General features: G+C 36.1%; 2 protein-coding genes across 2 annotated transcripts; both read right to left on the bottom strand.

Moving 5' to 3' along the window:
• Window positions 1–206: 206 nt before the first annotated feature.
• On the bottom strand, window positions 207–1,160 carry LOC140508817 (olfactory receptor OR51C1-like). The gene has a single exon (XM_072616689.1). The coding sequence runs from the start codon at window positions 1,158–1,160 to the stop codon at window positions 207–209; it is 954 nt and encodes a 317-aa protein (XP_072472790.1).
• A 10,156-nt stretch (window positions 1,161–11,316) lies between these two features.
• Window positions 11,317–12,264, bottom strand: LOC140508816 (olfactory receptor OR51C1-like). Its single transcript, XM_072616688.1, has one exon. The coding sequence runs from the start codon at window positions 12,262–12,264 to the stop codon at window positions 11,317–11,319; it is 948 nt and encodes a 315-aa protein (XP_072472789.1).
• Window positions 12,265–14,232: the final 1,968 nt, after the last annotated feature.

Genomic DNA, 14,232 nt, shown 5'->3' with positions numbered 1-14,232 from the left:
TGATATGTCTGCTCAAAGCAAGAACAGATTAACATCTTTAAGAGATGATGTAAAATAATATTTCTCTTTTATTGAGTGGTGAATAGACTGACTTTATGACCTCTAGAATCCCTTCTGTTTCTTAGATTCTAAAATTCTTTCATGAAGAATCCTACTGTCAGTAGAGAATTATTTTCTTTTTAAAGACTGTATGGAAACAGAAATTGTCAGATCCATTCTCCCTTGCAATGAAAGACTTTGAGAATGGCTTTACGAATTTGTTTGGTCTTTATACTGTAAACGATTGGGTTCATTGCAGGGGGAATGAGAAGGTAAACATTGGCAACGAGAGTGGGCACATAGGGAGGGGCTCGTTTCCCAAATCTATGGACAAAGGACAGGCTGATCAGAGGAATATAGAAGATGGCTACAGCAGTTACATGGGAGATGCAAGTGCTGAAGGCTTTTTTGCGCTCCTTTGGGGATGCGATACTAAGGATAGAGCTGATGATCAGAATATAAGAGAGGATGATGAAGATCGAGTCCACTCCAGCAGTAGAAATAACTGCAGTCAGCCCTAATGCACTGTTGACTTTAGTATCTGAACACGAGAGTTTCATAACATCAGGATGAAAACAATAGGAATGGTGAAGCACATGTGTACGGCAGAAAGAGAGGCATTTGAGAAGCAAGACAAGGGGTATCAGGATGATTGTTCCTCGGGTAACGATTGCTACACCAATCTGGATTATTCTTGAATTTGTGAGGATCGTGGCATACCTCAGTGGGTTAGAGATGGCCACAAAGCGGTCAAAGGCCATGGCCAAGAGTACTGAAGACTCCATGACAGTGAAAAGATGATTAAAGAACATCTGAGTCAAGCAGACATTAAAACTGATCTCTCTGACATTGAACCAGAATACTCCCAACACAGTAAACAGAGTGGAAATACACAAGCCCATGTCAGTGGAAGAGAGCATAGAAAGGAAATAGTACATGGGCTCATGAAGGCTTGGCTCAGTAATGATGACAAACAGTATCATACCATTTCCAGAGAGGGCTGTTATGTACAGACAGCAAAAGGGGATGGAGATCCAGGCATGTGCAGCTTCTAGCCCAGGAACACCCGTCAGAAAGAAAGTCAGGGATGGTGGTGAGGTGTTGTTAAAGAAAGATGACATGATGGGATGAAGAGACAAAATTTTCTTATGTGAAAATTTAGATCCTGAAACAATAAATTAAATTCTTTACAACTGGGGCATAAACTTCCTAAATTCAAAGCTATTATATTTTTCTTCAATATTCCCTGAAATGTATGTATTATCTTGCACATAATATGTTAGTGCTTAATAAGTATAGATTGTGAGAAATATGAGTTCTTTTCATTTTCTCCCTTTTGAAGATTTATTTTAATGAGCTATTTCTCATAAGCAGCTATGTAGTACAGTGGTAGAGTGCCAAGCCTGGAGCCAGTGAGATCTAAGTTCAACTCAGGTCTCAGACTCTTACTGCTTGTGTAACACTGGGCATGTCACTTAACCCTTTTTACTTCACTTCCTCATCTGCAAAATAACCTGGAGAAAGAAATGGAACACCACTCCACTATCTCTGCAAAAAAAAATGGGATCGTGAAAAGTCAGACACAACTGAACAACAGCAAATTTCACAGAAATGAAATTTACTTACTTTCCCAGAAGCTGGAGGTTAATATAATTCAATACAGAGACTTTGTGACGCATGCTTCTCTAATTGGGAGGACAATCCTCTTAAAGGGCATAGAGATAATTAACCAAACAATGCTAGAGAGTATACCATTCCATCCAAGCATGTGTTTGTTAGGGTCAATACACTAGCAGAGTAGTCTTCGGAAGATGGTTTGCCATTATTTTGGAGGATGTAATAGTTCTTCAGCTGTATCACAGGTGGAAAGAGCACTGTATTCCTATCTCCATGCTTTTTGACTGATTGTTCCTCATGTCTGAAATGTCCTCCCTCCCCATATCCACCTTTCTGGCTTTTTTGACTGCTTTTAACGTTCATCTCAAATTCCATTATCTACAAGAATCCTTCCCTAACCCTATCACTGCTACTGCTTTTCCTCTGAGGGAAAGTTTAATTCCATTTACTCTTAACGTATTTGGATTTACATGAGGGTTTGTACACTGTTTTTCCTGTTAGGATGCAAGTTCATTCAGGGCAGAGGTAAGATTTTCCCTTGCTTTATATCTCTAATTCTTAGGACAATGCACAGCACATGGTAAGTGCTTTGCAAATGTTTGTTGAATGACTGGACTTGAAGTAAGTAGATAATGACATTGAAGAAAGTATTTCACCTTTCTGGATCTCAGTTTATCTGTGAAATAGGAAAAATATACAATAATTTCATGACTACTTCAAAGCTTCATTAAGCAGAGCAAATGAGAAAATGTATGTCATGTGCTGTGTAAATTTAAAGTATTATACAAATAGTATATATCTCCAACATCATCACTATCATCACCATCATTATCATCACCACTACTACATAACTTTATAATAATTTCCTGACTCATCAAGAGAAAATCAGGGTAAGAATGCTTTGGTAAATATCAAGAGTCCCTGCAGTAAAGGGCTAGTGGTGGGAGATGTATCAGTATGAAATTAGTTTCACTGTCATGTGATTCAGAGATGATAGAGAATTCTCGTGTCTCACTAGCACATGCTTCCTAAATCTTTGTCTGCATTTTGGATATTAAATGCTGTAGAAAAGGTATCCCAGCACATCTGAAAATTGAGTTTTAGCTTCCTATAGAGTAGCTCCGATAAGATATGGGAATTTACTTAATATAAACAATATCATTGTAATAGAATTTACACTATTATTTTGTGTGATGCTCAGAACACCTTAGTGAGGTGGGCAAGAATAGCATTATCATCACCTTGTACAGATAAAGTGAGGCTCAGAGAGCTTAAATGTTTAGTCCAGGCTCACTTGTGTAATAAGAGGTAGAGCAAAGACTGAAACTTGGGTTCTTGCCACAGAGTTTTCCCTTGTTATGTAGAAGACTATTTCTACCTCTCTCTTCTCCTCCTTTCTCTCCTTTCTTTTTCTCTCCTGTATCCTCTCCTCTATCCTCCTCTCTTCTCTTCCCCTATCCTTTATTCTCTTCTTCCTTCTTTTGTCGAGCAAGCTGGACTTAGACCTTTGATTTCATCAGTGGGGAGAGCTCCCAGACTCCCAGTTTGGAAACTTACTAAAGTAAATCAAAAACTTGCTTGCAATCTGTAGTCCTCAAGAGTTTCCTGGGCTATGTAACTTGTCCATTCTTAAACAAATGGTGTTCAACCCAGATCAATATTCTTTATCTATTCTCATTCTCTCTCTCTCTCTCTCTCTCTCTCTCTCTCTCTCTCTCTCTCTCTCTCTCTCTCTTTCTCTCTATCATATTTTGTTTCTTTCCTGATCCATCTTTATAGAAACAGTGTGTTCCAAATGTTTAATATCATGTCTTGAAGGGCTGTTAAGGGTTCAGTGTATGAGGTATGGCTATGAACCGGGAAGAGTTATTTAATAATAAATTCCTGCAATATAATCCTGACAAATGTTCATTTTGGAAGGCATCCTTTTGGCAAATCAAAATCCTCATTTCAAAGATACTGGCATTACACTTGTGGGAATGACCAATCCTTGAGGAATTACTTTCAGTCTTAATTTATGAACCAAAGACAGTTTTGCTACCTCCTAGTCATGACTTGATTTTGAACCTAAATGCTGACATGCACTTTCATCACTCACCTCATTAGCCAAATTTTTGGCCCTTGTAGATTACAACCAGAAAGTTTGTCAAATTTTAAGCTTATAGTAAAGCTATAAGACGTTCTGAACTTAAATCCAGTTCACATGCAAGTCATGGAGTTACCTTCCTGATGTCATGGTCCTCTTCAAGAATGAAGGACAAATGACAATATTGTTTTCAATGCATTTTACATGTATTGTTTCATTTGATCTTCAGACTAACATCAATAAACAATAACTGGAGATATTATTTTTCATTTGACAGATGAAATAAGTCAAGTTTGATGAGTTTAAATTACATATCCATTAACATATGACTAATTAGTGTTAAAAGAATGGTGTGAACTAAAGTTTCTCGTGATACAACTTAAAGGACCATTCTACTATAACAGGAAAATTCTTTGGATGGGCAAACCTTTTGGGTGCTCACATAAAAAAGTCATATATCTTTATAATAACTTCATATTTCAAGAAGATTGGACTAGATGATATTGGAGTTCCTCCTCTGTTATTTCATGATGCTGTGAGATTATGAATAGCAATAATATGGAAAGACTATTCAATATCCAGCACTCACTGTAAATCTAAATGGAAACAAACTGGATTTTTCAAAATCCTGTATTACATATATATCTCCCTTGATGCATGCTTAATATAAGGCAATTGACTTTGCAGTGGGGTAATTCTTCTTTTGATTCTGACTCATGAATTACACCAAATTTGTCTGATTCATATGTTGTTGTGTTGGTCCTTCATTGCTGAAGAAGACCGTGCCATCAGAGAAATGATGACACGACTTGTACTTGTCTTCATTTTGAGTGAGTGAGGGCTGTGCAAGGTCACTAGCCTCACTTCTTCTCCAAAGCCATCTGAATCCAGTGATCAGTCATTCATCAGGATGACTGAAGATGACCTAGGATGCACTGGGAGACCTTTGCCCCTTTAGGCCAAGGTCTATTCAGGTACTCACTTAGGGTGAGGTAATTCTCATTCATTGAATAGGTTTGTTTAAGAAGATCCATGTGTATTAATTGCTCCATAATTACAATCCTTGATAGTCTAGAGTTATAAAATTATTGGACCTGATATTCATCAGGTACCTCATATACTATCTAGAAAAGTATCTGCTTGACTCATAAACCTCCCTTATAATATCCCTGACAATTAACCATCAAATCTTTACCTGAAAATTTCACATGACTATAAACTCATTACCACATAAGTTATTCCATTTAATATTTAATCATCTTCATTTTTTAAGGAAATTCTTCTTTATGCTACCTTATATCACTCGTCTCAAAGACTCCTGTGGACAGTGCTACATAAGTTATTACTATTATTATATTAACAAATAAAACCAAATCTTCCTTCTCATCATGGATAGAGTCTATCTTTTGGTAGCATAATTTCTTGGAATAGGAAAGTGACAGCACCTCTGTACTTTATCCTAGTCAGATGCATCTGAACTATTACTTTTAGATCTGAATGCTACAAGTTAAAAAGGACGTTGCTTAACTGGAGAGTCTTGAGAAGACAGAAGTTAAGATAGTGAAGGGACTCAAGGGACACAACATATGAGAATGGGTTGAAGGAATAAACGATGCTTAACAGGAGAAAAAGAGAATCATGCTGAGCACGACAGCTCTTTAAATACATGAAAGACTTACATAGAATTAGGATTAGACATACATTATGTTATACAGAGAAAGAAGGAGAAGTAATAAACATAATTTTCAGAGCAAAACTGAAGTTTGATGTCTGGGAAAAAATGTCCTAAGAATTAGAACTATCCATAAGTTAAATGGGATGTCTAGAGGGTTTAATGCACTTCTCATAGAAAATATTGTGCAGTAGTTTGGAAGAAACCTTCTAGACAGGTTGTTGAGAGGATTCCTATAGGAGTAGAGTATTGAATGGACACTGAGATTTCTTCTGACTCAATGATTAAATTTGATTCAATATGATTCAATAAGCATTTATTAAGCATCTCAATATTTTCTAGACCTGGTATCATGTACTGGGGATATTTAAGCAAAATACAGTCACCTACCTGGAGGGATGTAATTCTGAGATGCCCCACATTGAAAGTAGAAAATGGGAACATGAAAATGAGGAGAAGATATCTGATAGGGCATGAAATAAAGTGGGTATAAAGTTCTCACTTAAGGAAAACTTACCTTTCGTACTGAGAAACTGAAGAATCCATTGACAGATATTAAAGGTAAGTTTATAAATTTCTCCAGTTAATTTATTTTTTCTTTTGTCTAACCTAAATTTCCCCCTTTTATATAAAGCCCATTTGATACCTAACAAGATGAAAAAGCAAATACCCAAGGCTGAATCTAAATGTTATCTCCTAATCCAATCTCTATCATAGAGCTGACTGGCCTATCAGCAACAGAGTAGGAATTTGGGGTGGAAATCCCACTGATTTCCTAACTTGAATGTTTTTATAAGGAACCCTTGGCTGCTACAGTCACGTGGACATCAAGGCAATCTGTTCCAATGGGAGAGCTCTGTGCATGTTTTTCCTATTAGCTGTATTTCCTTTGAGGGTATTTCGCTGCTCACTTAAGAAAAACCAAATTTTCTCTTTTTCCCTATCTAGAAAAATAAATGTTTAGGCATAAATGTCTGGTACCTTTTAGCCTTTAGGGACAGTTTGTCCCTACAATGTTCAGATTTTTTGAGGGGGGCAAATTTGCACTCTTTAGGATCACAAAATCTCAAATTTGGATGGGACCTTACAGTCTATCAATGGCAATCCTGATCAAAATAAGAATCCTATCATATTCCTCATAAATGGTTATCCAGCCTCTGCTTGGTAATTTTCTGTGATGAAGAACCCATTAACTTCTGAGGCACCTGGTTTCTATTATTATTATTAATAAAAAACCTATTTAATAATTTTATCCTCTCTCCCTCCCACATTGGAAATGAAAGGAAAACAGCACTCTATAATGTGTATAATTGAACAAAGCATATCTCTGTTTTGACCCTATCCAGAAAAAGATGTCTTCTCTTCATGAATTTATCACCTTTCTGGCAGGAATTTGATAGAATGCTTCATCATTGGTCTTCTGAAATTGAAGCTCATCATTGCTTTGATTAGAGTTCTAAATATATATATATATATATATATATATATATATATATATATATATATATATATATATATATATATATATATATATATATATATATATATATATATATATATATCTCAAGACACCATCCCATTCAAAACTTCTCTAAGGCAGCTAAAATGGCATTGTGGATAGAGCAATGGACTCAGAGTCGGGATGACCTGGGTGAAGTCAGTTTGAAGTTATAGGGATTAGTTTTGGATTCAGTTTGCTCTATTCACATGACCATGGACAAATCACTTAAACTCTCTGAACCTTAGTTGTCCTCATAAATATTGTGCCTTCCAACTCTCAATCTGTGTCATATAAAGTCCTAAAATCCTGTTTCTACCCTTTGAGAATAAGTGGTACAAAACATTTCATTTCCACATAACAAGCTTTCACATATCAATCAAAAAGAAAATTCCATATTAAATACTCCCTATGTGTTAAGGATTGGGAAATGATGAAGTTCTTTTTCTTTGAGCAACTGAATGATGTGAAAAATGGTGTACATCAGGAAGATTAATTTGGTAGGTATGCATAGCATCATCATCAGCATTGTAATAACAACCAAGTATCTACTAACTGCAAGAACTTTGCTAAATGTTTTGCAACATTATCTAACTGATCTTCACAATGGCCTCTGAAGGAAGGTGGTATTATTCCAACTTTACAGTTTAGGAAGCTGGGGAAAATATAGGCTAAGTGTGTTACCCAAGTCATTCATGGCAAGTACTTATCAGATTGAATATGAATTCTTCCTGAACTTGAAGGAAGATAAACTTAAGTCCAAGGAGAGGATTGCCATTGGATTAGCCTGTGTTAATAGTAACAAAGATTTGAACTAGGTTGCTGACAGTAAGAATGAAAAAGAAAAATACATATGAAAAGAAGAATTAATAATGCTTGATGGTTGCATGGATGCAAGAGACAAAATAGGGAATGGAGTAAAAAATGATTCCCAAGTTTCCAATATAGATAACTGGAAGAATGATGGCACCCTAAGTAAGAATTTTTAAATCAGGGGATTTATTAGATGGGGATATTGATTTTAAACATATCAGATTAAAAATTTTAGTGGGACATTTCAGCAGTGAATTCAAGCTAGCAGTTGGAAATCTATGACTAAAACTTAGAAAAGAGTTCAGGGTTGAAGATATGGATTTAAACTATACTTTTTTACTTGAATCTCTGAGAAAGCTGAAGCTGGCTCACATTGATTTATAAGAGCCAATTGTTAAATTTTCAGGATGAACATTTACTCACAAATAGGTAAACCCAATAAAGCAGGCTTCATATGTTATTCTGTTGATTGTGTAGACTTACTTAAGAAAGTCTTGTAGAAAATGTTAACAATACAGATTAAAATTAAAATTGTTTTCAGCTTGAAGGTTTTTTTCTCATAGAGCCATATGCTAAACATTTATGTGTATATCTCTGTAATCAATTTCACAAAAAAAATTTGTAAATGCCATGAGGTGACAGTTATTATGTGTGATTCTGGAGATATAAGACAAAAACAAAATAGTCATTGACATCAAAGAAATTATATCCTGCCAGAAGATAAAACATCAACAGATAAATGAATATGACATGTGCAAGTAAAAAATATTTTACCAGGAAGGGGGTACTAAAAACTAGGGGAACGAGAAAAGGCTTGTTTCAAGAGATAGCAAATGTATTGAGCACTGAAAGAAAGGTACTAAGAGATGGATTTTTTGAGGCAAAGAATAGGGGCAGGAGGGGCAAGGATTGAAGGGTAGAAAAGAGTATGTGAACTGTGAAGAGACAGAAGTGGTAGAGAGTATGTCATATTCACACACAAAAAAATGTGTCACTTTGACTAGAAAGCAGAACACATGAAAGTGCGGAATGCACAATCAACCTGGAAAAACAGCCTTTGAAAACTTGTGAAGGACTTTAAAAACCTACAGAAGAGGCTCAATGAAATTCTAGAGTCAATAAATAGGCAATGAAGCTTTTTGATCAGTGATGTGACATCGTCAAACCCATGTCTTATAAATATCAACTTAGTAACTCTGTGGAGCTTGAGTTATATAGAAGACAGAGTTGAGGAAAGGATACCAGTAAGGAAACTGTTGCAATAGTCTAGGACATTGATGTCAAACTCAGGTAGAAACTAAATTGTACACAAGTTTTCCTCTGAGCTAGATATTGTCTTCGAAAATCCCATATTAATAGCACGCATATTCCATTGCATTGTATTTATTTTGTTAAGTATCACATTTTAATCTGTTTCAGGTTGACTCAGGAGTATTGCTAACCAAGCATGTTTGACATTTCTGGTCAAGGAAACTGGCCGTTTAGGGAGAAGTGCTTGACTAGAGTGGTTACAGTGTATATGAAGAAAAAGGGAAGAAATTAAGAGTAGAATCATACTTTATTCCATAATATAGATCCCTTCTACCTTTCCAGTTTTCTTATACTGTATTCCCCAACTTTGATCCTGTGATACTGGCCTACTGGTTGTTCCATGTACAAGACACCCCATCTCTTGCCTCTGGGCATGTTTTCTGGCTGTTTCCCATGCCTGAAATTCTCTACTTCCTCTACTCTGACCATTGACCTCCCTGGATCCATTTAAATCTTAAAATTATTTTCTATTTCTCCTGTGTATTATTTAATTTGCATATGTTTGTATACTGTCACTTCTGTTGTATTGTGAAGTCTTTAAGGGCAGGGACTACAGTTCATTCTCCTTTCCTATTTTTGGTGCTTAGCACAGGCCTGGTACATAGTAGTTTCTTAATACATGTTTATTGAATGATTGATTAATATGAATAATGACTAAAAGTGATACATTTAGAAGAAGTTCCAGGTTTCAAATCTAGGTAACTAAAAGAAACAAAAATCAGAAAAATTAGGATAAGGAAATAGTTTAGGGGAAAAGAAAATGAAGTAAGGTTTGGGCATATTTGAGATGCCAAAGAGGTACTGTGGTGCAACATCCAGTAGGTGGTTGGAGACGTGATATTGGAGTTCAAGAGAGGAATGAATACTGGATATGCGGATTTGGAAGTATTCTACATAGAGAGGATATGTGAACATGTGGGAATTAATGAGATCAATAAGAAATCCCTTGGGTATACCCAAGAACTATTGAATGAATATGGATGATGGTTCAATGGCTCAGGATCATTTCCACAAAATCTCAAGGTGGAGATAATAAAAGAGGGTAGTCAATAGAGATGTCAAGAAGAAAGAAGAATTAAAACAAGTTACCAGATTTATCAATAAATGATTATTGATGACATTGGACAGATCGATTTTAGTGAAGTGGCAGGGATAGAAGCAGTCTTGCATGGGGTTGGCAATTCAATGATAGATGAGAAAATCAACATGACACATGTTGGCTGCTTTTTGTAGAAGTTTGATTTAGAAGAGGTAATATATGGGATGACAACTATGAGGCTTGGTAGGGTCAAATGGCTTTTGTTCCCTTATAGGTCAACATCTGGTTATATTTATAGACACTAGGAAAGAAGCTGGATGATAAGGAAAACATATGTTAGGGTGACAAAATGATCAAAGGGATTATGACTTGATGGGTATGAAAAAGTAGGGAACCTTGAATTACAAAGGAGATTGGATTAAAAGAATTCTAAAGTCCCTTCCTTCTCTGAGTTTCTAAAACTAAAAATTTTACACCTTAACAACTATAAGGACATTTGAATAGGAAAAATACAATTAGGTTCCCTATATTAGATTAGGCTTTCAAAAGTGGCTTTAGGAAAATAATCATATGGGGGTGGGTACAATGGCAAACAACATTTGGCGAAATAATTGTGTATCATGGTAATTTGTACCTAGCAATGTAAAAATCAAGGTCTAGATCATGAGTTTGTGGAATCCAAATGTATTGGACATTTCAGGAGAATAATAGATTCACAAATGGATTAAAATGTGTTAAACAAAAACTGAGATGATTTATTAGCACTTTCACTTTTCTAAGATCTATGAAATCATCAATATTTTACTTGGAAGAACTTTAGAGATATTTTCATCTCAAACAAGAGGGAACTAAAGCACAGTAAAAGACAACTAAGTTTTACAATGATTTTCATATTGAATTAAGATACAACACAAATAAATCTATACATTATGCTACTGAAGAAGGCAGGGATGGTTCCAATTGGTGGAACATACAGAGAATCATATTTGTAACAATTGGAACTATCTTAAATTTGAGGAGACTGCATAGATCTTATTACTCCCTATGGCTGGCAAAGTTCAAAGGAAGAATAGATAATCATCTGAAATGGATATTGTACAATCTTCTTGAATGGAGATTTGGTTGACTGTATAATTTTAAGATTATTTTTTAATTTGAGATTATAAAGTTATACCATAAAAATGAAACTCTCATGGATGAATTTTTCCTTTTGAATTGCATGAAGTTAGTGATGGCTAAACTTAGACTGCCTTGGGACAAAGAACTTTGAGCAAAGCTCTACGAATCTCTTTAGTCTTTACACTATAGATGATAGGGTTCATCACTGGGGGAAGGAGTAGGTAGACATTGGCAATGAGTGTAGGTAAGTAGGGAGGAGCTTGTTTTCCAAATCTGTGGACAAAGGACAGGCTGGCCAATGGAATATAGAAGACTGCCACAGCACTGATGTGGGAGATGCAAGTGTTGAAGGCTTTCTTCCGTTCATCAGGGGATGCAACCTTGAGGATGGAGCGGATGATCAGTATATAGGAGAGTAGGATTAATGTTGAGTCCACCCCAGCAACTAAGATGGTTGCAGTCAACCCAAATGCACTATTGATTTTGGTGTCTGAACAGGAAAGTTTCATCACATCGGGATGGAAGCAATAAGAATGTTGAAGCACATGACTATGGCAGAAAGAGAGGCGCCTAAGAAGCAGGATAAGGGGTATCAAGATTACTGTTGCGATACTGACAATTGCCATTCCAATTTGGGTGATTCTGGAGTTTGTGAGGATGGTAGCATACCTCAGGGGATTTGAAATGGCCACAAAGCGATCAAAGGCCATGCCTAAGAGTACAGAGGACTCCATAATAGTGAATAGATGAATGAAGAACATCTGAACCAGGCAAGCATTAAAGCTGATCTCTCTGACATTGAACCAGAATATTCCCAGCACAGTCACTAGTGTGGAAACGCACAATCCTAGGTCAGTGGTGGATAACATAGAGAGGAAATAGTACATGGGCTCATGGAGACTTGGTTCAGTGATGATGACAAACAGGATCATGCCATTTCCAGAGAGGGCTGTTATGTACAGACAGCAAAAGGGGATGGAGATCCAGGCATGTGCAGCTTCTAGCCCAGGAACACCAGTCAGAAAGAAGGTCAAGGATGGTGGTGATGTGCTGTTAGGGAAAGCTGACATGATGGGACAAGGAAGATTTTTTTTTTCTTATGAGAGGTTTTTATCCTGAAATGAAATATTTAATTCATATTAATGGCAGTATGTATCTTCTGGCTCACTAACTTGTCATCATGGAGGAAAGTGTGTAATTCAATGAATCTATGGGCTATGCCATGTATGGTTCCCAGAGATGGACCAGTCATAGTGGAGAGTTCTAACAAAAGGCTATCCACTGGAGAAGAAAATGGCAAACCACCTGTGTATCTTTGCCAACAAAACCCCATGTATTGTTGTGAAGAGTTAGACATGATGGACCACCAAAGAACAACAACACCAGCAGCAACGATGACAATGGCAGCGACCGCAAGAGCAACTATAACAGGATTATAAACTTGAGAATGGACTATTTCTAACTCATCCTGGTGTCATCTTCTCTGTCTTATATGGTTCCTTGCATGTAGCAGCTTCTCAATACTTTTTTTTTCTTTGTAAGGGCAAATGAAGAAACTGAGCCTGGAGTCAGGAAGTTTGGAGTTCAAATATGGATTCAGACACAGACTAGCTGTGTGACGCTGAGTAAGTCATTTAATCTTTATTTGCTTCAGTTAGGCACTTAGCATAATGTCTGGCACATAGAAAGCATTAAATCAATGTTACCTTATAAGTATTATTATTCAAATGAGTTTTCTCTCTTTTTTCCTCCTCTCTCAAGTAGTATGACTCTTAAGCAGCTATGCTTTAGGCAAGTGCAAGAGCTGATTCCTAGGAATTATGATCCAAAAGCACATAAATTTATTTCTTTTATGTAACTCGTCATTGAAGCAGGAAACATGATCCAAAAATATATTCTAGAAAATTCCAGCCCACCCTGTGTCCTGGGATGTGATTTTTGGGGCCAAAATATTGGAATGTTAGGGGGTACACACTTAATCTCCTGCTGGGGTGAAGTGTAATTTTACTGGAGTTAGGGTCAGGACAGTCATATAGCATTTCTGCCACTTGCCAGCTCTACATTTTTGGATAAGACAGCTTGCCTTTGTGAACCTTTGATTTCTCATCTGTGAAACTGAAATAATATTGCCATGCTTTAATGATTTACTTCAGAGAAGTAGTATATAGATAAAAGCAGAATACTTGAGATCATGTATGATGTGCTTATAGATTCTATATGAATTCTAGCTGTTTTCAGCATTATCCTCATTCTGGGATGTGGTAAAATTGCCGTCTTCTCCATTTCTTACACACAGATCTTCACCTCCCATATCCATTTCTTTGCACCGTACATCTAAAACACCTGGAATAATTCTCTTCTTAGCTCAGCCTTATAGAGTCCTTTTCTCTCTCTCTAAATTGCATTTCTGCCCTGTCTCCTGTAGTAAGTTCTTTTTGATCCTTACAACTAATACTGCTTTCCTATCAAACTATTTTAAATTTAACTGCTTTGTATATATTTATATTTATGAAATTTATATTTAGACTGTATATGGTTTATATGTATATATTTTCTCCCCAATCAAAACATAAGCTCCTAGCAACTAGGGATTGTTTCGTTCTTTTCATTTCTACCCTCTGTGCCTGTCACAGTGACTGGAACATCGTAAGCATTTTAGAAATAATCACTGATTTATTGAAATTATATTATGTTATGTTATATTATACTATATTATCTCTTGCTTAGAAGAGCTAAAGCAGGGGGTAGACTTGACTTTACTAAACAGCAAGGACTTATTCAACAGAGGGAGAATTTTTACTCCAAAAATTTTAATATCCCATCCTCACCCTCTAAGATAAGAAAATTATTTTCCCTTACTATCACATTCCTCAGAACTATCAAAGATACCCTCTTCAAATTTGCACTATATATGATATGGATCTAAAAGATAAATATATTTAGCTAAGTAAACAAAAGAGTAAAAAATGATGATAATTCCTGGAATTTGTATAGTCCTTTTTAGTTTATGTTCTGGTAATTAGCTCCTTAAAACAACC

This window comes from Notamacropus eugenii, chromosome 5, assembly GCF_028372415.1.
Source record: "Notamacropus eugenii isolate mMacEug1 chromosome 5, mMacEug1.pri_v2, whole genome shotgun sequence".
In the NCBI taxonomy this organism is placed as follows: Eukaryota; Metazoa; Chordata; class Mammalia; order Diprotodontia; family Macropodidae; genus Notamacropus; species Notamacropus eugenii.
The sequence above is the reverse complement of the archived record's forward strand: the minus strand, read 5'-3'. Positions and strand labels throughout refer to the sequence as shown.